Below are 25532 nucleotides of genomic sequence, written 5' to 3' on the forward strand. Positions count from 1 at the left end.
TTTACTGTGTTTACCTGTTTTTAATTCTACAGCTGCCTTGAAAGTCCTTAAAGGGGCGTTTTAAATCAAACATTCTATAAGTTATTATTATCATTATTGTTATTATTATTGTTATTATCACAGCGGACGACACACACGTGATGCTGCAAGAAAGGGATCATTCCATCATTGCAGTCCAATGTGTGGAAACACTTTGAATTTAGCATAGACATGTTCCCTTTTGGATTCTTTGGATGTGGAAAACAACAAGGAACCTCTAGGAAACTAAAATGTGTATGGATTTGACATTCATTCTTGTTTACACATATTGCTTATCTTGCTAGAAATTCAAGAAATCTGGAAAACTTCACTGTCACTGTTCAGTGCCAGGTATTTGTTTCTGAGTCACACTGGATGAATTTTTGGCTAAAGATGTTGTAGATCGATTCTAGGTCAGTAATCAGATCAAATCAGATCGTTCAGAATGAACCGATATCGACTATGAATTGGATCATCAACCACAGATTCAGATATGAATTGAATCATTGTTAAAATGAATCCTTGTACCCCAGTATTTCCCCAAAGATTACTGTGATTTTAAAATAAAGCTGTGAAATAACTTTCCAAACATATTCTTGTGGATACAGATAAAACTTTATTGAACTATTCTCAAATTGTTGTGTTTTATTCAAATGTGTGAACATACCCCATTAATGTTGAAAACTTTTGTAAAGATAGCAAACCTGAACAAAAATGTTGCACTCTTGAGGTAACTTAGTACATTTCAGTCGTTTTATTAGAATTAACTCCAAATTTTATTGTCCACCAACACAAAAAGGCAACTTTCCTTTTTTCCAGCATCACAGGCCACTAACCCAGTCACAATGTCTCTCTGGCTCTACTTTTGCTCTGTTTCTTTGTATTTAAAATCCAGCGAATGCCACCCGTCGGTGTCTTAAAATTCACAATGTGCAAGGTGCTTTGCACAATTATTTAACAAAAAAAAAAACAATTGCAAGGGCTTCCAAATAATCTCGTCCAAATTATAAACAAAAAATGTCAATTTTCCACAAAAATCTTTTTTTAAACTTTTCTAAACCCATTCAAAACTGCAGACAAAGTAAATAATGGCTGCAGTGATTTCCAGACTAAAACCATACAAATATTCAATAGTATGAGTTTCTTTTGAGTGTGTTTATCGTCATGTTAACCCAATCCCTTGAACTAAATCCTCCCCAGCTGTCCTGTAAATGTGTCAGAGTGAAGGCTCTGGCTGTTCGTGGCTTTCTGTAGCAACGCTGTAACTTTCGGTCCTGGAATCTGTGTCAGAGTGGGATGTGTGTCTGCATTTCCATCTTTGCGGAGCTCCGCCCCGTTAGCGCTGCATTTCCACTGTTAGCCCAGCCTGGTAGCTGGCTGCCGGGGTTATCATGGCCATGTCGCAGGCTCTGTCTGAAGAGGAGTTTCACCGCATGCAGGTGAGGGGCAGCTCCGGGGCCGGGCCTTCAGTCCGGTTCACTCTCAGTTAGCTGCCAGTGCCGGAAAACTTACGGGCTCCTCGGCAGCAACACGTTAGCGCACGATGCTAACCGCTAGCTGCTCCGGGTGGGAGCGGCTAACGGTGTCCAGTGTTAGCTTGTCAGCTGTGGATGTTTACTGTTGTGGACCTGGTGTTGAATAAGGAGGAGGCAGCTGCCTTCTGCTGTGTCGGGTTTGTTCACACCTGTCCCGTACCTGTCGCGGGTGAAGAAAACGGAGCATAGCTCCGTTGCTAACCGCTATGCCTGCTCTACAGCGGGAGAGAGAGAGCTAGCGTGACGGTCGGTGGTGATGAGAGTCACGGGATGTGCGGTACTTCTGTCCGTGTGAGGAGGCCACTGCCCTTATGAATAAAAGACACCCGTTGCCATGGTAACCGCGCACCTGTCGTCACCTCGCCTGCAGGATGAGAGAAGTGCCGCTGTCCTGCCGGCTTTGATGTTTGTTTGCAGCTTGAAACAGTCTGTTCAGCTCCATGACTGGATCATCAGGGGTCTTTCCATCATTTAAGTCTGTAAAGTTTAGACTTAAAACTTTATTCCTTAAAGCTACATAAACCGGTGCAAACGAGACACAAAACAAACCAGAGCAAATGTGATTTGTGGTTGATTTGTGAGGGGACGTTTCCTTCAGCTCTTTGTTAGTACTGCTTCTCCTGAAGGTCTGTGAAGCCCTGAACAGAGAGGAACAGGGAGACCTCTACCCTTCTGGGTATCAGCACCAAGGGGGCAGAACTGGAATTTACAGGGCTGCAGCCTCTGTTTGTTTCTCTGTGTTGAGCTACATCCTCGTCACAATAAACCAGGACATCAAGCTGTGCAGTACACATATTGCAAAAATTGAGATGTATTTAATGAATTGAATAAATTCCTTTACGTTGTTGACCAATCAGATGGAGCCCTTTTATGTTAGACGCTGGCCTCCTATAGATGAGGGTCATTTGGAGTGTAGTTTAAGTTATGTTGACTCTTATTTAAATTAAAGTGTTGCAGTGAAATGGAAATGATCCATTTAGTTGTTGTTAAAGAATCCATTTGGCCTTTGTAGATGTTGACATCAGGCTTTTATTACGATAATCGGGTAACTTTTAAACTTTTGTGAGGTTTGTATCACGGGTTTTTAAACTTTCTTTAATCCCCATATTCCTGTTCATAATGGATATTTAGTTAGTGTCACCTCAAAACAAACTGAAACGTCCTTCTCTTCATTCAGTGAACTGACATAATGGCTGACATTGAGACACTTAAGTCTGAAAAGTGTCAGAAGTCGTGTTTGTAATGAGTTTGTTTGACGGTTGGGAAATCTCCGTGTCCGCCTTCCTCCTTCATTTTGCAAGTAACCGATTTCCTGAAGCTCTGTACCTGCTGTGAGTGTTGATGCCATATTTGGACCAAATAGACTGGGACTGAGCCCGTGACCTCTGTATTTACAGATGTGTACATGGCAACTGAGTTAGGCGGCGGATGTTCACGGCTGTACTTGTTTAGAAGGATGTTCATGTTTGATCTGGAGAATCAATATTTGCTCTTCTGGAAATGTGAGACTGCTGTGTGCAGAGGCTCTGCGACACTTCAATCCTTTCAGATTAAAGCCTTTATGGTAGCAGTTCAGTGAAGCACCCCTAGAGGGCTGTTGTCCCTCGTCTTCCAGCTATTAAAGGGCTCATACCATGCAAAACAAATGTTTTGAGCTGTTTTTATGTATTTAAATTGTATTCCTCATTAAAAGGAATCCCAAAGCGGTATTTTTGATCCATTCATTTATTTCTCAGTATTCCTCTAAAAACCTGCGTTCTGAGCATCGGCCCCTCCCACCTCACAAAAACGAGTGGCTTCTCACGAGCTGACGTACAGTAGGGCAAAAAAGTATTCAGTCAGCCACCAATTGTGCAAGCCTGTAATTTTCATCATAGGTAAACCTCAACTATGAGACAAAATGAGAAATAAATTCAGAAAATCTCATTCTGATTTTTTTAAGGAATTCTTTGTAAAGTATAGTAAAAAAAATTATTTGTTCAATAACAAAAGTTCAACTCAATCCTTTGTTATATACCCATTGTTGGCATTGACAGCGGTCAAACGTACTCTGTAAGTCTTCACTAGGTTTTCACAAACTGTTGCTGGTATTTTGGCCCATTCCTCCATGCAGATCTCCTCTAGAGCAGAGATTTTGTCTATGGGGTTGAGATCTGCAGACTGGCTAGGCCACTTCAGGACCTTGAAATGCTTCTTATGTAGCCACTCCTTCGTTACCCGGGCAACAGTGTCTTTAGGATGGTTGTCATGCTGAAAGACCCAGCCACAATTAATCTTCAGTGCTGATGGAAGGAGGTTTTCACTCCAAATCTGACCATACATGGCCCCATTCATTCTTTCCTTTACACAGATCAGTCGTTCTGGTCCCTTTGCTGAAAAACAGCCCCAAATCATGATGTTTCCACCCCCATGCTTTACAGTAGGACTGGTGTTCTCTGGATGCTAAAAGTTCTGTTGTGGTTTCATCTGACCATAGGACATTCTCCCAACCCTCTTCTGGATCATCCAAATGCTCTCTAGCAGACTTTAGACGGGCCTGCACATGTACTGACTTTAGCAGGGGGACACGTCTGGCCCTGCAGGGTTTGAGTCCCTGGCAGCGTCATGTGTTACTGATGGTAGCCTTTGTTACTTTGGTCCCAGCTCTCTGCAGGTCATTCTCTTGGTCCCCTGTGTGGTTCTGGGATCTTTGCTCACCGTTCTTGTGATCATTGTGACCCCACAGGGTGAGATCTTGGGGGGAGCCCCAGATGGAGGGAGATTATCAGTGGTCTTGCATGTCTTCCATTTCCTAATGATTGCTCCCACAGGTGATTTCTTCACACCAAGCTGCTTATGTTGCAGATTCAGTCTTCCAGTCTGGTGCAAGTCAAGGAAATGTTGTTTGAATCCAGGCAAAACCTTTACCAGGGCATTTGGGTCATGAAATATGAAAGGGGAAAAAAGGAACTCCTCTTTTTGGTTTCTTTTCCCCTCACACTATCTGCATTTTCAGTGTTGTTCATTACTTTTTTGGGCTTTTGATGAAGAGAGAAATGTAAAGCTACAAGAGCATCATAAAAACCAGAAGGGTTTGTCTGTGTCCCACTCTGGCTTTGTGTTCGGTCATAAACACTCAGGGAAACCTTTTCAGGATTTGTTTCAGGAAAGAGAAGAGGCCAGTTTGAAGGTGTAAAACAGAAACACACTCCTGAGGCACAAAAAGTAATCACAAACCACCCCCACGTCAGCGGGGCCACACCTTGGACTTTGGCATTTCTCACAGCCTCTTCCACATAATTTCCTGGTCATAATGAGTTCTCAGCCTTGGTCCAGGGTTCAGGTCACAGTATCAACTGGTCTTCAGCTGAACTTTTGCCCCAGCTTTGTTTGTCTCTTGTTTCATAAATCAAGCTTCCTCCACCCTGGTTCTCCAGACTAGCAGTCTCTGTTTTGTTTAATAGTCGGGTCAGATGAATCCAGGTTTTGGTTGAGGAAACACACCTGATCTAGCAGTTATTGGAGCAGGGGCCACCTGAAATCGGCCAGTTAGATCTCCAGGACTCTGTCATGGACGGTATGAGCTTTCCTGCTTCTGCTCCACCTGCTGGGGTTTCTAGACTCTGCTGTACTTTAAAACTGGAAATGCACTAGGTCCCTGATCTGGATAAATGACACAACATGCCCCCTCAGGCTGCACTGCAGACAAGTGCAGAAAGGACAAACAGCCTTAGGGAGGGGGTTAAAGCGCTGCTACATGCTGACATATTCTCAGATCATCAATTTTTATCACAGTGTTTGGGGGGGGGGGGGGGGGGGGCTTGCTTATGTGATTACATCTTAAGTCTTGAACATTATCGTTCTGCACAAACCCATCACAGACGGCTTCACAAACACAGCCAGTCTACCAGTTGACCACGATCTCACGGTCAACACAAGACAATAATGGTTGTGTTTTTCTGTCCTAGAAAAAGACAACCAGTGTCATTTTCTAGGACATAGTTTCTGCAGAGCGGCAGGAGTTCATTACAAATTCATCTGAGGGTTTGGGACTGTTGGCGTGTAGCAACCCTACTACCCATCACCCATCTGTGGACCCACTCTCCTGCTGGCTTACAGCCCTTCACATGGCCAACCTAACATTAGCGGTGTAACAAAGACTGCAAACAATCCGTTCGTCCAGTTTAGATCCAGATTCCATGTCAGCGAGGGAAAGAAAGCCGTTCCTGGATCTATCTGTCTGACAGTGGATGCATCAGAATGGAGCAGAGCAGGGAGCTTATGGCCTGCTGTATGGAAGCGATTTTGTAGCATTAATAAAAAGCAAAGTCAAAACCAGAAATGCTTTTTCATTTTCAAAATGAAGCTTCATTTTTTGACTAAAAAATAAAATGAAAAAGCAATCCACCAAAATGCTTTTCCATTTCCTTCCTCAACACAGCTTATTCTGTCACTTAATTAAAATTAAAATTAAAATGGTATTTGACATTTCATTTTCAAAACGTTCCATGGTAAATGTGTAGCATAATTCATTTAGAAATGTCTAATTTGACATTTAAAATGGATTAATAGAAATGCTTTTTAATTTTCAAAATGAAGCTGCATTTTTTGACTCAAAATTAAAAAGAAAAAGCAATACTTCAAAATGCTTTATCATTTCCTTCCTCAACACAGCTTTTTCTGTCACTTAATTAAAATGATAAAAAAAATGGTATTTGACATTTCATTTTCAAAAAGGTCCACGGTAAATGTGTAGCAAAATTCATTTAGAAATGTCTTATTTGACAATTAAAATGGATTAACAGAAATACTTTTTAATTTTCAAAATGTAGCTGCATCAAATGCCTCAAAATTCAAATGAAAAAGCAATATTTCAACATGCCTTTTCATTTTATACTTAAAACCGCTCATTCTGTGTCATAATTAAAACGAAAATGCAAAGAGGGGATTGCATTTGCAATTTCAAATCCACCCTGCAAAACTTGGAGCAATATTCATTTAGAAAAAGCATTAGCAGAGGGGAGGCGGGGCGATGACGTCACTGCTTTCTCCGTGTGTCCGGCCGCTGACACACACACACACACGCACCAGGAGCAGACTGTGTTAGCGGCAGAGAAGACGGCTTTGAGTTGGTTGTGAACTTCTGATGAGTTTGCACAGCTTCTCAGGACTACATAGCAGCATGTCCGCCTTCTGCGGTCCTCCTCCTGACGCACCGCGGACAAGATTTTTTCTGCGGACCGTCAGCTGCCTTCGCAGAGCGGAGCGCGAAGCTCCGATGATCGCTGAAGGCGGAAATGCTGCTGCGATCTGAGAAACCATCATATGAATTTGTGTTTCCAGTGGTGTCCAGAACAAAATAAAGACTCATGTAATTTCCACATATTTACACATTTATTTGCAGCTTCGCGCTGAATTTGCTGTTTGATGACAGGTGGAGCCCCATCAACAGACAGCAGATTTCACCGTACTAAACGTTGCTGCTTGGACCAAAAACACTCACTCAGCGCGAAGCTGCAGGAGACTATCTTCATAATGTGCTTTTATTACTGTCATGATTATTATTAAGGGCCTGCTCTGCTCGATCATATGTTTTTAAATACGTGCGGTCAGACGACGCTGAAGAAGTTTGGTTGCGATTCACAGCTTCTGATTCACGAGGGAGCTAAGGAACATTCTGCTGCATTTCTCGCATTAAGATCCAGGAATCCAGGTTTGAGCAGGCCAGGTCCAGCGGTTTGTGAACAGGACCCGGTTTTAGGTGATCTTAATGCGAACACAGACATACCAGGTCTCTCAGCGACAGCTGCCGGACACACGGAGAAAGCAGTGACGTCATCGCCCCGCCTCCCCTCTGCTAATGCTTTTTCTAAATGAATATTGCTCCAAGGTGCGCGGGGTGGATGTTAAAATGCAAATGCAATCCCCTCTTTGCATTTTCGTTTTAATTATGACACAGAATGAGCGGTTTTAAGTATAAAATGAAAAAGCATTTTGAAATATTGCTTTTCCATGTGAATTTTGAGGCATTTGATGCAGCTACATTTTGAAAATTAAAAAGTATTTCTGTTAATCCATTTTAATTGTCAAATGAGACATTTCTAAATGAATTTTGCTACACATTTACCGTGGACCTTTTTGAAAATGAATTGTCAAATACCATTTTTTTATCATTTTAATTAAGTGACAGAATAAGCAGTGTTGAGGAAGGAAATGATAAAGCATTTTGAAATATTGCTTTTTCTTTTTAATTTTGAGTCAAAAAATGCAGCTTCATTTTGAAAATTAAAAAGCATTTCTATTAATCCATTTTAAATGTCAAATTAGACATTTCTAAATGAATTATGCTACACATTTACCATGGAACGTTTTGAAAATGAAATGTCAAATACCATTTTTTTTATCATTTTAATTAAGTGACAGAATAAGCTGTGTTGAGGAAGGAAAAGAAAAAGCATTTTGGTGGATTGCTTTTTCATTTTATTTTTTAGTCAAAAAATGCAGCTTCATTTTGAAAATGAAAAAGCATTTTTGGTTTTGACTTTGCTTTTTATTAATGCTACAGAATTGCTTCCATACTGCTGTAGTAGCTTTTGTCACTGCTAAAAGCTTTGTTTTCATCTGCTCCTGATTCACCACAATCTGAGTAAAGAAATACTCAGAAATGCAGTTTGAAGTAGAGCCCTGCGCGGGACTATTTTCTTCATCCCGCTCCCGCTGAATTTCTGACCAATCCCGCCCGCTCCCGCAACGTATGCGTTACACTCCCGCCCGCACCCGCAATATGTATGTCCTCTCCCGCCCGCACCCGCAAAACTCATAGAATTTAGTCCCGCACAGTAATAGAGATGCACTGATTTTGTATCGTCTCCCGTCCCGCAGGAAAAAAACACGTATTTGTATTGATATTATTAAAGAGATTCATGACCTCCAGCCTCATCTTTTCATGCATTCCTCTTTTGTGTAATGTGCAACTTAAATATTAAATATATTTTCACAAATCCTGTTCGGTTAAAAGTGTGCGTATGTGCGCGCGCAGACAGACGGCCTGAAGCCCGCTCTTAGTAAGAGGCGGGGCGGGGCGTTGCACACCCCCAACAACAGGTTAGATGACAGAGGCCATTGGGCGTCTCTACCTGGTGCCTTCACGGGCCGTCAGTACACAAGAATCCAACAGCCGCACAGCCTAACGTAGTCCGCTAATATATATTCATGAGATATTCATGGTAGCACTGATCCCGCGGGTTTTTTTTTTTTTGCCGCCCAATCCCGCGAGATGCAACCCCAATGCAGCCCTCTAGTTTGAAGCTGAATTTTCTTCACACATGTCCTCCATCATAAGAAAAATGCCACAAGAACATGTTAGAAACACCAAACAGACCATTTTCATTGGAGTTCATCTTTAATAGAACTTTTTTCCAAACTTACATGTTTGAATGAAGCTCTTGATGAGTCTTGACTCGTTTTCCAAACCAACTGTGCACAAAGTTCAGAGATCTTTTCTAGAAAAAGATGGTGGCTGTTTACTTTTTTTACATAACTGCAAAACAGTGAAACTGTGTTGGACAGTTATTGATCTGAATAAGTCCAACACACATCCGTTTAGTCTCTGCCTTCCTCTGTGGGGGAACCAATGCCTCCATAGATGTGGGGGAGCATCCTGATGTTGGAGCCCCTCCAGTGAAGCTTGTGTGCAGCAACAACTATCTGTGTGTTTCAGCTGAACATTCTCAGTGCTGCTGTACTGATCTTCACAGTAATGTGTCATGGACGTGTGTGTGTGTGTGTGTGTGTGTGTTTGTGTGCAGGCTCAGCTGTTGGAGCTTCGAACGCAGAACTACCAGCTGTCGGATGATCTCCGCAAGAACACTGCAGGTAAAACACAAAATATTTGAGAAAAAGGGAAGCTTTTTGGAGAAGGACAACATCATTATCATTGAGTTTTCACGTTGCCTGGATGTGTCAAAGCAAAAGTAAAAAAAGTGAAGAGAAAAGTTGCTCTTCCTGCAAAAAACGGATGTGAGAAAGCTGAAGCTGACGCCACTTAATCCAGATGCAGTCTGTTTGTCTCTGTCTTTTAAAATATTTATCTTTAAATTAAAATGTTACATTTTGATTCACCTTAAAAAAACTAGTTTATGTAAAACGGGACACGACCAGTAAAAGCTACATGTTTAAATAATGAAAGTTAAATTAAGCAAACTCCAAAAATGTAAAAAAAAAAATCCAGATCAAATGGGAGTCACAGCAGACGGCGCTGTGAGGTGAGCAGCAAAAGCCAAACATGCTTCAAAAAAATGAAAGGTGAAAGTAGGGGAATTTTTTTAAAGTTTACTTTGCTTTAAAACTATCAAAATAGATAAAAATAAGTAAAAAAAAGGTTAAGGTTAAATAAGGTTAAAAAAAGATACAAAACACTTAGAAATTCCTTTATAATGATAAACTGCAATTAAGTGTAAACCAACAAAAAAATAGTTTGAAGTTCTTGGCGCTCAAAGAATTCAATGTTTTGTAAAGAGGTTTTGAAGCATTTCCAATCCATTTAATAGGAAAAAAGACTTGCATCTTCCGATATTGAAATAGTTGAAATAGCTGAAAACCGCTCCACCAAATAAAGGACTGGAAGAGGATCCCAGGACTGTGAACGTTGTGGTGCTTTTGCTGTAGGAGCTCTGTGAAGGAGGCAGAGTTGGTACATTCAGTCATGTGACTGTCCTGTTAGCTTCCTGACAGCAGGTCACTGCAGTGAAAGCAGATTTCCTTGTTTCTGGATCTCCTGATCTGACCGAGCCTCTCGTTCACGTCTGTGTTTCAGAGCTGGGCGCGCTCCGGCAGAAAAATGGCCTTCTGGAGAGAGATTTGGTCAAAGCGCAGAAGGTGTGGCCGTAGATTTCCTTTTCTGATGATCAGCCCTCATGTTTGTCAAAACTAAAGTCCACCTTTTTCCTGTTTCTCCTCAGGCTTTGAATAAAAGCAAAAAAGCTCAGGTAACTTTTGCTTCTCTTTCAGTTGTCGTGGTAACTTTAGGACGTAGTTGCACTCTGGCTCGTGCACATTCTTTCAGTTTCTTGTTTTCAGTGTGTGTCCTGTTGTGAAGGAGCTTTCACTGAGGCTCCATGACTCTTCGTGGCGTGTGAACCCTGTCGGCGTGCTGAGCTCTGTTCTGTATGACTGCAGGAAGTGGACGCGCTGCTGAGCGAGAATGAGATGCTTCAGGGGAAACTCCACAGCCAGGAAGATGACTTCCGGCTACAGAACAGCACGCTGATGACGGAGCTGTCCAAGGTGGGTAAGGGGGTCTGCAGCCGCTCTGTCAGCTAAACCCGCACGCACCGCAACGCTGCTGCTCTGCTCTTCCAGCTCTGCACGCAGATCGAGCAGCTAGAGAAGGAGAACCGAGATCTAAAGCAAGAAGGAGGAGCTTCTATATCCAGCCCACCACCTAACTCCGCCTCCAGCCCCATGGATGGAGAATTGCTCCGTCTCCAGGCAGAGAACTCCGCCCTGCAGAAGAAAATGAAAGGTGAAGCATTCAAATAGAATATCTGAGTGTCCTGTACTCAAGAGCCGTAGGTATGTAGGTACCCCCCCCCCCCCCCCCCATTTAAGCCTCGAGTGGGGAGGCGTCTTCGTTATGACCTCTCTGTGGAGTTGAACCCACAGTCCCCCAGTCTTAGGCGGACACTCTACCACTACTGTGAGTGTTTGGGTGGTGTGGACTCATGTGATTCTCCTGCAGCTCTCCAGGAGCACTTTGACAGGGAGCTGCAGAGGCAGACGGTCGCCCACGACAACCAGCAGGACGCCACAGAGTCTGATGGATCAGCCGGTGCCAATGGAGAGTCTGAAGTGAGCGGGGAGGGGTCGGTGGGCGACAGTGCCGGTGAGAGGGGGGAGAAGGTGAGAAAAGCCCCGACTCCCCAACAGAGTCAGTCCTGGTTGTTCTTAATAGCAGTAATTGCATCTGCAAAATAATTCCCCTATAATGACATTCTCTGATCATAAGACTGCCTCTGTGTTCTGGTCACATGACATAAAAGACATAAAGAGAAAGTGCTGCTTTAACTGTCTACAGTGGACAGCATCTCTTTTTGTTACTGATTGCAGGCTTCAGTCCTGAAGCGGACGTCTTTCTGCCATTTTGCTTTAAACCTTTTGTTTTCAGTGCACATCAAAATTTCTTCAGACTGATAACAAAATCAAGGCAGCAGACCATTTTCTAACAAGTATTCAGAGTATTTCTCCTTGGCGTGTTGTTGCTTCTGCTGCAAGGCAGCGGTTGTTGTGGCGTGATGCACGCTCTGAACACATTACCAGCTGCTGATGTGACATATTTTTAGAGCTTCTGTGTGTTTGCTGCCCACCTGAAGCCCTTTTCAAGCTCCAACCACATTCATGACCCTGCTGAGTGCTCCCCCCAGAATCAGTAGCCACAGTTCTCAGCTTAGAGTCCGGCTGTCATCTGACACACCCAGGGTTGGGGGTTGTATTCTTGGCTCCTCTTGTCGGATGTTCTTTTCTGAACATGCAGTAATCTCCTTCATTCTGATGTCAACATGATCTGCTTCTTCAGTAGAATTCCTTCTTGAACCTTTTGCTATTGCTAACATTTAAACATTAAAATCTGAATCTGTCATAGGCTCACTCTTAAAATGAATAAATCCGATTTTTAAAACTGGTGGTGGTCCATGGTCTGGAGTTGGGCTCCCCTTCCTTAGTGCAGTGTTTTTCAACCAGTGTGCCGTGGGAGATGGTCAGGTGTACCGTGGGAAATTATCCATTTTCACTGATCTAAAAACATTTCCCATCTCCAGGATATCAGGTGTGTGTTCATCCAAACAGGCCCTGATAAAACACTGAGTAGTTTGAAATATGTAAAATCATAAAATACTTTTTGCTTTGTGTTCATTTCATTCCATTAAAGACATTTTGATAAGAATGACGATACCACAATATAGCCGCAGGTTCAGCCCTGTTTACGGAGAAGTCCCGCCCCTTTAACTGTCTCTGCCAATCATTCTTGGAGGCTTATTCATTCATCAAGTGGTTAAAGTTTTAATTTCCTTGTTCTGATTCTGCTCATAAAGTCTCTCAGTTCCAACAAAAATACCAGCTAAAGCTCGTCTTTAGCGGTTTAGCTAGTTCTTTCCACAGAATCCGGGATCAGACCGTGGAACAAGTGAACAAAACAATGAAGCTCAGAGACGTGAGTCTGTCTGCCATCTACGGCAGTTATAGCACTACATCTCCCATGATGCATTGGGTTAAAGTGACACTGTCTCAGCGCACAATGAGTCTTCCCTGTTAAACGTCTTGAAACCAAAAGAACACACAGTTTTAAATCTTCTTGATGAAATCAGAAGTCAACAGTTTAGTTCTCCTTCAAGGTTTTTCTGTTTCTTAACAGCCAAACATCCCAGTTTGGTCCAAGTCATCTTTCTAACTGAAACACTTTTCTAATAACGTCTGGATTATTCTATATGTTAAACTTAAGAAGAAGTAATAACAACATTTAAGAAACAGGATGAAGGTGAAAAAAAGCCAACAGACACAATTAAACTAAATTCAAACAATTTAATCATCTAAAAAGAAAAAAACATTTTTGTTCAAGTCTTCAAAGACTTCTTCTTTGATTAAGACAAAAGAAAAAGTAATAAAAGTTCAACATGCTTACTTTTTGTGTAGCTACAGAAAACATAAATATAATGTTACTTTTTTGTGTAAGATTTATCAAACAATTCGTGATCATATTGTTCAAAAAATTCCAGTTGCCTTTGCACCAACATTGAAATAAATATAAACAAAATAAATCACTATTTAGAAAGAATATATTTGTTTTTTGTGAGGTTGCATAAAACTACATGTTAATAAACTGGAGGAAAAAACATTTACCAGGGTAAAATGTCAAATAATTTAGTTTAAAATTATTATGGAAAACTAACTTAACTTTTATCACAACTTTTAGAAAAAAACAGCTGCAACTTCCAGCTTTTTTTGCCACCATTATCAGAAAAATGCATGTGAGATCATGGAGGGACTGTAGATCAATACAGACTATAGAGTTTTCCCTTTTCTAATGTTTGGATGCTGGTGTGCCGCAGGATTGAAAAACACTGTTTTTGAGCATGCTGCTCATCTGCTGAAGGGGGGGGGGGGGGTGCTGAATGTTATATTCTTTGAGCACGTAGACCTGTTGATGACGTACCAAACATGCAGGTTTTGCATTCAGCTCCGTGAAAAAATAAAACTGTCCATTTCTCCTGTAAAGCTTAGCACTTCACTTCAACCTTTTTTTTCTTTCTGACAACATTTTGGTCATTATGGTGTTACTACTGATCATTCTCAAAGCATCATAACAGCAGTGAGAATCTAAGGAGAACCAAACTGCATCTTTCCCAGTCAGAGCTGTTAGGTTTGGCTTTTAGCACGTGCAGAGATGAGCTGTTTTACCTGTTCTGCTTTTCCTTTGCTCCCCCTAGTGGTGGAATTGCGCATTTTGGTTATTTCTTTAAAAAAACATGTCACCACAGGAATGGACTAGAAATGTGCTTTTTTTTAAACATCTTTATAAATTTTACTCTTCATGAGTGGGCCGGGTGACACGTATGTTTGACACCCCTTATCTAGGGTCTTCTGATGTCAGTTGCTCACAGACTTATTGCAGCAGAGGACTGTCAACAACATGTTGAGTTATCTACTTTAATCAATTTCCTTCATTTCTGTTCCAGTGGTTTTGCTGACTTGTAAAACCAGTCAGGCTCCATTGTGATCTTCATTTTCTGACGTCAAACATCAATTTTTTTCAGTTCACAGCAAAAACAAAGCAGTTGGACTCACTGTCCAAGTACTTTAGGAACAAACGGTCAGACTTTAAGTTAGTTCAGCCAGTGTCCATCCGTCCGTCCGTCCGTCCGTCCGTCCGTCCGTCCGTCCGTCCGTCCATCCATCCATCCATCCATCCATCCATCCATCCGGTTTCCTGGGCCCGGCGGTGCTCTCTCCACGCAGGGAGAGGGTTCACATTACACCTGAGCCGGGGGTGTCCGTATCCCTGTTGGGTGGGTTCTGGTCCTTGTCCCTGAGTGCTGGGCCCCGCCAAGTCTCCAACTGTGGCCGAGCCTGGTCGGGCCATGTTCACAACACCCCTTGTGGGCCCCCCTTTTCCCCGAGGTGCTCCCCTCCTGGGCGGGGGCGGCTGGCCCCTGCCTTGCTCCTTCCTGGACCAACCGTGGGCTGGGTGGGCGGCTGCCTGAAGTGCGGAGCGGGTCTCCCTTGGGGGGTCCTGGCTTATACCTGGGGTTGGGGCAGGGGGATGCCCAGAACTCCTGGGTGGTGATGGGGTGCTCGTCTGGGGCTGTGGGCACCCCTCTCGGGTGGGGCCCTGCGTTGGGCCCTCCCGGCGCGGCGGGGGGGCTGCTCTCCTGGTTGGGCTGGGGTGGCATTCTCTTTCCCCCCGTGCCTCCCTGCACTCGGGCTCTGGGGTGGTTGTTCTCTGCCTGCTGCCGTGTGGCGTTTGGGGGTTCCGGCTGCCGCTGCTGCTGCGGCGGGGGTCTTTGTGTGGGGACGGCTGGGCACTCTCCCTCCTTCTTTTCACATTCCACCATCCATTTTAGAAGAACATAAACACTCACCTGAGCACAGGTGTTAGCTCACCTTTGCACTAATAGTTTGCATGATTGAATGAATGAAAACTCTCACACTACTTGGTTTAAAGGCATAGGTATGTGCGTGTGTGAACACCATCTGTTTTGTGTGCATTTTTGCAGCTAACATGTGTGTTGATAACATTGGAGTGTGTGTGTGAACAGGCCCCGCCCTTTTTGTACTACATTTGAACCTTACTGTAATGATAAACATCCAGTAAACCTGTCTGCTTTATGCTGCTTCATGGTCTTATCCCCCCCCCCCCCCCCCCCCCCCCCTATAACATCCGTCTCTCTTCTTCCCCTCTTTCCTTTTCCGTCCGGTCCAACACCAAAGATTTACAAACATGATTGAAATTAATAAAGTTTGGCCTCAATTCCAAAAGGGATTTATTCAGACATACCTTTGGTTTGTCTGAAGATGAATAACCCCTCTTGTTAAAGTAAAATATGTCCAACACAAGAGGCCCTCAGCTCTCATCTGCCTGCCCAGCTGTTGGACAGGACAAGTTAAAAAAAAAAAAAAAGAACTGCCACCTTAGCGCGTTGAAGGCGTTTGAGAGCTCGAGTGATCCCATGAGCTAAGCTGTCTGGTAGGGTCTCCCATTGAAGACAGGTACTGGGTGACAAACTAGACAAAGAGTGGGTCAGAACCTCTTCATGAGCCACAAAGATCAAGACTCTGTTACACTGCCCTGATTGGCGTCACTAGTGCCCCGCCCTAGAGCCAGACCTGGGGTTGAGGCCTGCGGGTGAGCGCTTGTTGGCTGGGGCTTTTTCTTTGGGGCCCGGTGGGGTCCAGCTTGTAGGAATGAAGTGGGATAACTCCCCAGTGGGCCCAGCACCTGCAGCAGAGCTTAAGAGGGGCCTGTGCAGTCAAAGGCAGGTGCCTCGGAGGCCCAAACCCCCGTCTAGGAAATTGGCTTTTGGGATCTTTGGACTTTAGTTGAGTTTTTTACAATTATCATTTCTCTTTATAGTTAATTGATGCATTTAGCAATTAACTATAAAAACTAGCCAGATATTTCAGCTATCTTAGTTTTTTAATTCTTGATGACATTAATGACACACGGTAGCATCTTAAGGTGTCGGCTCATGCGTATTTTCACAGGAATTTTAACGTTTTTTGGGTCTTGTGTTCTTTTCTGTCTTTGTAAACTCAGATCCAGCTTCAGCACAGAGACAAAGAGCTGCACGGTGAGTTTGTTCTCCTCTTCTGCTTTACAAATCACTCTGCTTTTGACAGGAGTGGAACACAAACCAACAAAAAAGAAGCCAGTCTGAGCGGAAATATTAGGGTCACGTTCACATTTTCTTCCTTTATGGTTTTAGCAGGTATTTTTGAAATTCAACAACTAGAGTTTTTACAGGCTATTTTCAAAATGTTGTATTTACAATCTTAGATTTTCAAATTTTCTTTATTGAAACGATTGAAAATCCTCTTTTAACTTTTATCTCCTGTTTATAACTGTGCAAACAGGAGAACTTGGACAACTAACATACAATTCAAACTTGGCAATAAAGATTCCAGAAAGTTTTCCAAAAACAAACTTTTTAAAGATTCATATTCTTATGTTTTATTGCTCTGCCCTAATATTTCCACATGTATTGTGTATAAACTTAGGGTTCGTTTCCTTTCTTTGTGTGTGTTTCACTCCTTTACTTTCTTCTTTGCCTTTAGAGGGATAAACTCCTGTTTTCCCTGTAGATGTTTACGCTCAAAACAGATGACTTTTTTTTAGTTGAGTATGTTTGTGGTGAAACGGCTTTTCTGCTCATCAGAGACGGTTTTACCAGGGGTTTCACGCAGAAAAACAGGATTTCTCTGTGCCTCTGCTTCCTGCTCTTGAGTTTTCTTCCTTGAATAATAAACTATGGTCAACGTTTTAATGTAGCTTTAAGATCAGGGAAACCAAGAGGTCTAAACTCTGCTGCTCGGACCCCCCCTACTGCATGCTTTCCCCATGTTTCCATGCAAACACGCGTGTTTCAGCTCGTCATGGAGCTCTGTAAAGACCAGATGATGAGTGTCATCAAAGTAGGAGTGTTTAAGCAGGGAAACATGGGAAACCAGCAGTAGTGGGGGTGCTGTGAACCACAGATGAGACACTATGATGTAAATGTGAGTTTTGAAGTGTTCAATGATGTTTACGGTTAAAATGTCAGCTGAGGAAAACCTCTGGTTACACTTAAATCTGGTGGTTTCATGTAAAAAAGAGCAGCAAATCACCTGGGGTAAATATGTGAGTGAACCGCCGTTCCCCAGAGCTAAAAGCTGCTTTTCATCAGCCCTCAAATGGACCAAACTTTGAGTTTTGGGGGACCAAACCTGGGGTTCCCCGTTTAAAGCTTGCTAATCAAAGCAGTATTATAGTACTTGGTCTGGAGGCAGACACCAGGCCATGTTTGAGAATCGGCGCTGAAGCAGCAGCTTGTCTTGTTCAGATGTAGATGAGCTGGCTGAGGGCAAACACACTCCACAGGCTGCAGACCATCAGATTCCACCAGATGCCATCCTCTGTGAATCTGACCGGAGAATCCACCCCTCTGCTTTGACGGGGGGTCCTCCAATGGACAGGAATACGATTTAATGTCATTTTGATGCTGTAAAACATGAAGTCCAAATCCACTCAATTAACATAAAAAATAGAAGGTTCAGTCAGAAAAGTTAAACTTTAAAACTCATTCAATTGCTGTAAATCACTGATAAATGTTCAAAATAATGTTCAGCTAATGGACAGCTTTCCTGCTGCTGGTTAGTTAATGGCTCCTTAATGTGAGGAAAACATCGCTCATCAGATGAAGGAGCTGTTATTGAATGCTCCAAAGGGGATGTTTGACTGCAGATCTGTGTGAAAAGCCTGGTCTCTGATCAGTTCTGCAGCATTGTAGTGTGTGTCTGGCCTAACAGACTGCCCCTGCTGTGTGCGGCGCCCTCTTTAGGCCTGTCAGAGAAGAGCATAGAGAGGAGTGTAGGTAAGCAGGCAGCGCTAGGCTGGTCGGCTGCACTCTGTCCAATAACTCACTGCTTTGGACCAGAACTGGAGATGGCACTGAACACCGAGCAGGAGGAGAAGAGGCTGCTGAAGGAGCAGATCCACAGTCTGGAGGTACACACACACACACACACACTCTCACACAGTCACACACCAGGGTGAAAATGACATGGGGCTGTGCTGACTGATCCTGGCTGTTGATGACATTCATACATTCACCCACTCTGATGAAAATGGTGTTTTTGACGTGTTTGTCTGAAGATGGAGAACATTTATAAAGAACATTAGACTAAAAATTGCATTTCTGGTATTTCTTTATTCAAATCTTTGTGAATCAGAAGCAGATGAAAAAATTCAGTTGGTAAAAGAGCTTTTATATGACTTAGAAAATACTCTTTTTTTTTTTTCCCCAGCTCGTAGAATCAGTGTTTCTATGAGTGAGCTTGTTGGAAGTCTGCACCCCTTCCACTGAAAGCGGTAGAATCTCAAACGGTTTGAACGTTGGAGGTGGGGGCCAGCAGGCACCACATGCTTTTATTGAGACATCTGATTAAGCATCATGAAAAACATTAGGATGAGCAAAAACATGATAAGAAAATATCAGATCAAGAATGGTTCTTCTGACCAATAGAAGTCTATGGGATTTTGGCTTCTTGGAGCCAGCAGGTACTTCCTGTTTGGATCGCCAGGGGGCGGGGTCACTCAGTCCAGATCTTGTATGCAGCCAATGGCCCCAACTCCCTGCTCTGCCCCATTCTCATGCATCCACCGTCAGACAAATAGATCCCTGAACGTCTTTGTTTTTCCTGGTCTGAGCTGGAATCTGGATCAGAACTGTGCAGCTGCAAAGCTACCATATTGCTTTGCCTTTTTTGCACCGGTAATGTTTGGGTGGGAGTGTGAGGGGATGTAAGCTAGCAGGAGAGCACGTAAACGGAAAGCCACCAGTAACAGCGAGGGGGGAGGGGGCGGTGTTGTTCCATGCCAGCGGTCACGCCCACAACTTGGAGGTGAATTTCTAATGAGCTCCTGCTGCCCTGCAGAAACTATGTCCTAGAAAACCACACCCTTTTTTTGATTTGGTCTAAAAACAGCATCATCATAATTAGAAGTCCATTGGGAACGATTTAAAGATGTTTAGAGTGGGACTTTAAAACAGCTCCATGTTCTCCATTGGATGCTGTGGTATTATTGTTGTAGTGATGCATTCATGGTTCTGTTTTTCCACTTTTTAGCACCGTCCTGTTTCACATCTTCCTTTGTTTTTCCATTTTACAGTCTATAGTTTCCCAATAAAACAAACTTTTTCCTTGTCATGTGACCATCGGTTAAGATGTGGTGGGACACAGATGACCTGCGTGTGAAGCTGAGAAGAAATTTAAGTGGGACCATTCAATACACAAAGAAGGCTTGGAGGCAAATAAACCAAATTAGGTTTTCATTCAACTTAGTGCTTGAATTTTCCAAGGAATTGTCTCAGCAATCGATGTTACATTCCTGCAACTAAACGGTCAACAAATTCCAGACGTGCTCAAAAACTGTCATGACTCCGGCCTGTCACTAAGGCTGCAGCCGACATCTTACTGTGACATTAAAAACGTTTTATTGTACTAAAATCCTTTTTGTATGCCAGTATCCCATTAGAAGAATCTTTAAGCTAACATTTAGCTATTGACAGAAACAGACACTCCCTTTAAGGGTGTAAACCCAGACATCCGGGCCTCATGGTCAAAGGAGCCTTATGAATCTGTGAAATGTTCCTTTCAGGCAGAACGGATGATGGGCTTCTACCAGTACTGGTGTACTTTCCTAACAACAATAAAATAATTCACATAAATGCTGGCCATCCTAATATATTAAAGCAAAGATGCAGGAGAAGTTTCAGCTCAGAAACCTCAAGTGTGAACTGAAGAAACCAGAACCACTGAACAGATGGTCCAACCTGTATCCAAACTGTTTTTAGTTTCCTCTCATGTCCTACGATCAGATAAAGATTGGTTTATTTTTCTGTCAGAGAGGCTGAGTCAGCATAACACTGGTTTCTGTGGAAGCACAGAAACCTCATGGCTGAACCCACTATTGATTGTTTAAATGGTTTATACAGCGCTGCCTTTGTGTTTTGCCGGGGTTGACTTGTGAAATAACCTGTGAGAGGTGAAGTCATAAAGTAGGGTTACAGATGTTTTAATGCTGTGAAACTCCTCACTACACACTTTTCTCAGACAAATGGGATTTCCCCCCCCTTTTCTCCCTTGTTTAAAGTCTCAAAGTTCAGATCTTCACATACAAATGAGTCCAATATTATAGACTAAAATCAAAGATCTGATTGCGATTTCCAGTCCCAGTCCCATTCACCCATGCACACACACAACCACACACCGACAGTGGCTCTGCTGCCGTTCATGCCTGACCTTTAACCAATGTCGTGGTCACCGTCTTGTCCAAGGGCACTTGACCCATGGGCAATGGGGGATGTTCATCACCTCACGCTGTTGGCTCAGGGTCAGACTCCCAGCATGCACCCTCACTCCCCTTTCAGAGGTGTCTATGGTGCCTTAGGTTTGTGGCATAACCACATGGGGATTAATCATCACTTTCAAGTGTCTGCAGTTCAGACACCTCACACCTTTGGCCCGCTGCGCCTTCTGTCTTTTACCCACCCAGATGCCTGACATGTGAGGCACTGGCACAAAGCTCCAAACAACAACCGCTTGAGCTGATGAAGGTGGTCTGAACTGCTCTCATGTCCTCTCACAGGCGTCCAAACAGGCCGAAGTCGCCAAACTCCAGGAAGAGATGATGAAGGTAAAGGGAACCTTAACAATCCACCAACCAACTCTTGCTTCTCGAGCCTGACCTGTCTGTCTGTGTTTCAGCTGTCTGACAAGTTGAAGAAGAAGCAGGAGAGGTGAGATGTTCATTACTTCACCATAACACCTTCAGTCTGAGGTTCAGCACATCATAATGGGAATCACCTGGTCCTAACCTCAGCTGAAAACGTGAACTCTTCTCTAAAATACCTCAGCTGTGTTCGTACTGAACGGCATTTGCACGGCAGAGGTTCCAATGTTGAGTCAATGCACAGACGAGATGAGAGGTCCTGTGGCGCGATTTAAGCCTTGACGCTCTGGGGCTGACACAAAAACACCCTCCACTCAAGCAGCAGTGAAGGCTCGCTGTACAGTGTTTCCAGAGTACAAGTATCTGAGCGTCAACCAACAAGGTACTCTGCATAGACCATTGACATGATGATGATGTGATCAGCGGGTGGAGTTTCTCTGCTAGCATGGAGACGATAATAAAAAGGTTATTTAATTTAATATCTACCCTCCTGGGACCAATGAGGGACAGCAAATGGTCAAACTGGATCCCAGAGAGACAGAAGAACTGCTGAAAGTAGCTTTCATTCAGATGCAGCTCCTGCAGTGGAGGAGGAAGCTCACCGTACCGGGAGAGTCTGAATGAAATCATGAACCCAGACATGGAGACGTGATTACCGATGCGTTTGTAGAGCTCTTTAAAATGTCAAAACAATGTGGAGGTGTGAACAAAGGATTAGTATCACACTTAAACCAAGGCAGAATGCAGAAGCAGAATAGACAAAAACACGCTTCCACCTGCTCATTTTGGAAGATTTAAATGGATTGTTTAGAAAAACCTCAATCTGATCTTCTGCTTTCACTCCAGTGTCACAGAAACTGTGATTAACATGTTTGTGTTCAGTTTTCAGCGCCTGCAGGCGGAGAAGGAGGTCCTGTATAACGACAGCAGGTCAGAACTAAACCTCTACTACACCTTAGCGCTCAGCAGCTGCTCCATTTTCCTCATCTCAGCTCCCACCTGCTGCACCCGCTCTGTGCTTCAGCTTCATTTGCAGCTGCTGCCTCCTCTTTGTAAATCACCTCAGGTCTCAGTTGCTTTGATTGTTGAGGAAAAACACATCATAGTTGAAGAAAACCTGTAAGTCTCAGGTTGAGTTTTGTTTTGTTGAATTGAAGGGAGAGGAGCCTTTCACCTTCACCTGTTCAATCAGCACTTGATAGGGGAGCTCCTTCTGATTGTCTTCTGGATGGTTGCATAAACTCCTCCAGCAGATGTGTTCAGAGGTTTCACCCCATCCTAAAGCAGGTTTTATCACAATGCAGAATTCTGCTGTGTTCTGGCATCATCGTTAGATCCTGATGAGGCTCCTGGACACCTCCAAGGCATCGTCTGACTACTTTAACACCCCTGTATCTCCAGCAGTCCATTTACCTCTAAGCTTTTCCTGGAATTCTAATTCACATTTCCCATAATGCCATTTAAAACGTGATCTTCATCTGCAAGGTTCAGTTCATTGAATCCTTGCATGGATTTACCTTTAAAGCCATTTCTTGTGTCTCTCCAAGCAAAACCAGCTTTTCTATTAGTGGTTTATGTAAAAATTCCTAACTTTTCTGGATCTAAATTCTTCCTTTGTGGGCTAAGTTCCTCTGCATTCAGTCTACATCACCTGTTCCTGTTCTTCATCAGGACCTCCATCTTTGGCTGATGTCAATGTCCTGTGTCATTTGTGTTGCAGGACCAAGATTGATGAGATCAACCAGAGGAAAGAAGAGGAGCTGAAGGCTCTGAACACATGCATGCAGAAGCTGCAGACAGACCTGACGGGGGCCAATCGGGTGAGCCTTCCACAGCACAGACTGCAATGGACCACAGTCAGCTTCAGAGAACCAGAAAAAGCTCAAAGCTGTCTGTAGAACATCCATTAACCTGTGAAGTGACTGAATCTGTTTGTGATTAGACCACAGTGGAGCTGAGAGAGCAGCTGCAGAGCAGAGACCGGGAGCACCAGGAGGCTCTGCACAACCTGAAGGACCAGGTAACACGCATGCATGCTCTTGTACACATTCACACACCACAGACTGGCACAACTGCACACGCATGCATTCACACACTCACAGCAAAAATAAGGATAGCTGTGGGAGCCTGAACCCCTCCGACCTCTGCGTGAATCCACAGCTGGGTAAAACATCTGCAGTGAACCCTGAGTTTCCTGACTTTGACTGAAAGATTAAAGAAAAAAAAAAGATCTTTCAGTCTTGTCAGTCTTAATGCAAAGAGTGTTTTCCAGCCTTCTCACTGAACTGTTGCATTCTCTTTTCAAGCTCTGCTCCTTCTTGAGCTTCACCGCTGTTTTATCTCTACGTTTTTTCTGAATTTTCCTCTCCTTCCTCGTCACCTCTCTGCTGCCCCCTGCCTGTGATGTGGCGACACTGCAGGCGGCCACACAGAGCGCAGTCAGTCAGGAGCAGGTGGAGAACATTCTGCAGGAGAACGATGCTCTGAGGACTAATCTAGCTGCTCTAGAACAGGTAATAAAACTTGCAGCATCTGGTGGAGTCATGTCATGCTGACAGAATGTGTCTGATGGATGCAAAACATTCAGCCCATCATGTCTCACTGCTTGGTATAACACTTGGAGATGAATCTAAGAACTTCAATCAGAAAGGATCAGTGACTTTCTGTTCAATACTTAGAAACATCAAATAAACCCGTTTCATGTCAAATCCTTTTATGTATATTCATAGTTGTTTATGAAATAATTAGATCAGAATGAAGGAGCTTTAGGAGCTTGTCCACCAATAGTACAACACCAGAACCATGACAAAGGAGAAGCAGCAGCTGGAACCTCTAAAGTGTTGGTATTGCACGTCTGCAGTTCCACAGTGATCCTATAGGTGTCAGAATTGTAATCTATCTTTCAGGAGAAATCTTGTCTGAGGGCTGAACTGTCTGCTCTTCAGCAGGTAATTATCTAGAATCCTAACTTGTCCAGAACCTTAACCCTGGACTCATGTACTGTAACAGTTTAGTTCTGCTAGAAATAGATTAAAAATAACAGAACTTACCCGGAACCTTTCGAGGGATTTTCCAATTAATTTAAGTTTCTGAAAAGGCTTTGCTGATGGGGTCCTAACATTAGAGCAGTGTTCTGCCACCATCAACGGCGCAACACTCAGAACCACTGGTTTTAGCTTTTGCTGTAGAGACGACTCTGTGACTAACCTGTGTGCTCTGGAACAGGTAACACTCTCAGGTAGAACCTGTGCTGTAGAAAACTCCCTCTGCTTGCTGGAAGCTGCTGGAACCCTTTAGCAGAATAAAATGAATGCAGCCGGCATGAAAACTCTTCCAAGATCTACAACTGAATGGTTGTCATCAATTTTTGAGACCTTTAAAATGAAAAAATGAAAGAACACATCAGTTCTTCTTAGATGTGAATTCATTTGCAGATCATTTGACTAAAATGTGATTTGGGATTCACCAACTGCAGTCCACTTCTTGTCTTTCATGGTTGCATTTAGTTTATAAAATAAAACATAGACGTTTTTTTCTTTGAGGAACAGAGATGAGGAAAATCTGCCGATTCTCATCACTGCTTCCCATTTCTAGAGTAGGACTCAATTCCAGGAATGGGCAGAGTCTATCTCTATGCCAGTATGGTGGTCTAGTGCAGTGTTTTTCAACCAGCGTGCCGTGGGAAATTGCCCTCATTAACTGATCTAAAAACATTTTCCATCTCCAGGGTTTCAGCTGTCTGTTCATCCAAACAGGCCCTGATAAAACACTGAGTAGTTAAGAATATGAAAGATCATAAAATACTTTTTTCTTTGTGTTTATTTGATTCTATTAAAGACATTTTGATAAGAATGACGGTACCGCGGTTTAGCTGCAGCTATAATTGTTTTAGGAAAAGTCCCGCCCCTTTAACTGTCTCCGCCAATCATTCTTGGAGGCTTAATCACATGTCATCAGTCTGACCAATCAGAAGTGGTTAAAGTCTTCACTTCCTTGTTTCGATTTAGCTCGTAAAGTCGCTCAGTGGTGTAGCTTTCCACAGAATCCGTTATCAGACCGTGGAACAAGTGAACAAAACCATGAAGCTCAGAGACGCTAGTCTTTCTGCCCTTTTGCGGCAGGTTTCACACTACATCTCCCATGATGCATTGAGTTAAAGGGACAGTGTCTCACAATGAGTTGTCCTTGTTAAACGTCTTGAAACCACAACGAACACACATCAAACAGTTTTTAAATCTTCTAACTCAACTTTTATTTCATCTTTTAGAAAAAAAGAGCTGCAACAGCATTTAAAAGCAGAAACCTGGGCCTCTCATCACGCAGCTCTGCTGCAGGACTTCTCTGAAGGAGCTTGATGCTCAAGAGAGGACGAGCATAGAAAACTGACCCAACAAGCATCAGTTCATCTTTATAGTTTCTATGCCAACATCCACTTTTCACAGAGCTGCTGATTCAAACCGATCAGAGGTGGAACTTTTCTAAACAAAAACAAACCTCCTTAAATGACAAAAACGTTGTGG

The 25532-nt window shown here is 43.3% G+C and overlaps 1 protein-coding gene across 4 annotated transcripts in view; it reads left to right on the top strand.

Moving 5' to 3' along the window:
• Window positions 1-1022: 1022 nt before the first annotated feature.
• Window positions 1023-25532, top strand: part of gripap1 (GRIP1 associated protein 1) — a 49430-nt gene continuing 24920 nt past the window's right edge. Inside the window, exons 1-17 of one of the 4 annotated variants that reach the window (XM_023957063.1) lie at window positions 1023-1457; window positions 9341-9407; window positions 10348-10409; window positions 10493-10519; window positions 10710-10817; window positions 10893-11055; window positions 11272-11432; window positions 16339-16372; window positions 18119-18151; window positions 18215-18285; window positions 20929-20976; window positions 21048-21079; window positions 21895-21942; window positions 22733-22832; window positions 22955-23032; window positions 23433-23525; window positions 23919-23960. In XM_023957063.1, coding sequence (XP_023812831.1) covers window positions 1410-1457; window positions 9341-9407; window positions 10348-10409; window positions 10493-10519; window positions 10710-10817; window positions 10893-11055; window positions 11272-11432; window positions 16339-16372; window positions 18119-18151; window positions 18215-18285; window positions 20929-20976; window positions 21048-21079; window positions 21895-21942; window positions 22733-22832; window positions 22955-23032; window positions 23433-23525; window positions 23919-23960 — 1215 coding nt within the window. In that variant the 5' untranslated portion in view covers window positions 1023-1409. The remainder of the gene's footprint in view (window positions 1458-9340; window positions 9408-10347; window positions 10410-10492; window positions 10520-10709; window positions 10818-10892; window positions 11056-11271; window positions 11433-16338; window positions 16373-18118; window positions 18152-18214; window positions 18286-20928; window positions 20977-21047; window positions 21080-21894; window positions 21943-22732; window positions 22833-22954; window positions 23033-23432; window positions 23526-23918; window positions 23961-25532) is intronic. The other 3 variants (XM_023957064.1, XM_023957065.1, XM_023957066.1) reach the window with 3 other exon arrangements.

Source organism: Oryzias latipes, chromosome 7 (assembly GCF_002234675.1).
Source record: "Oryzias latipes chromosome 7, ASM223467v1".
Classification (NCBI taxonomy): domain Eukaryota; kingdom Metazoa; phylum Chordata; class Actinopteri; order Beloniformes; family Adrianichthyidae; genus Oryzias; species Oryzias latipes.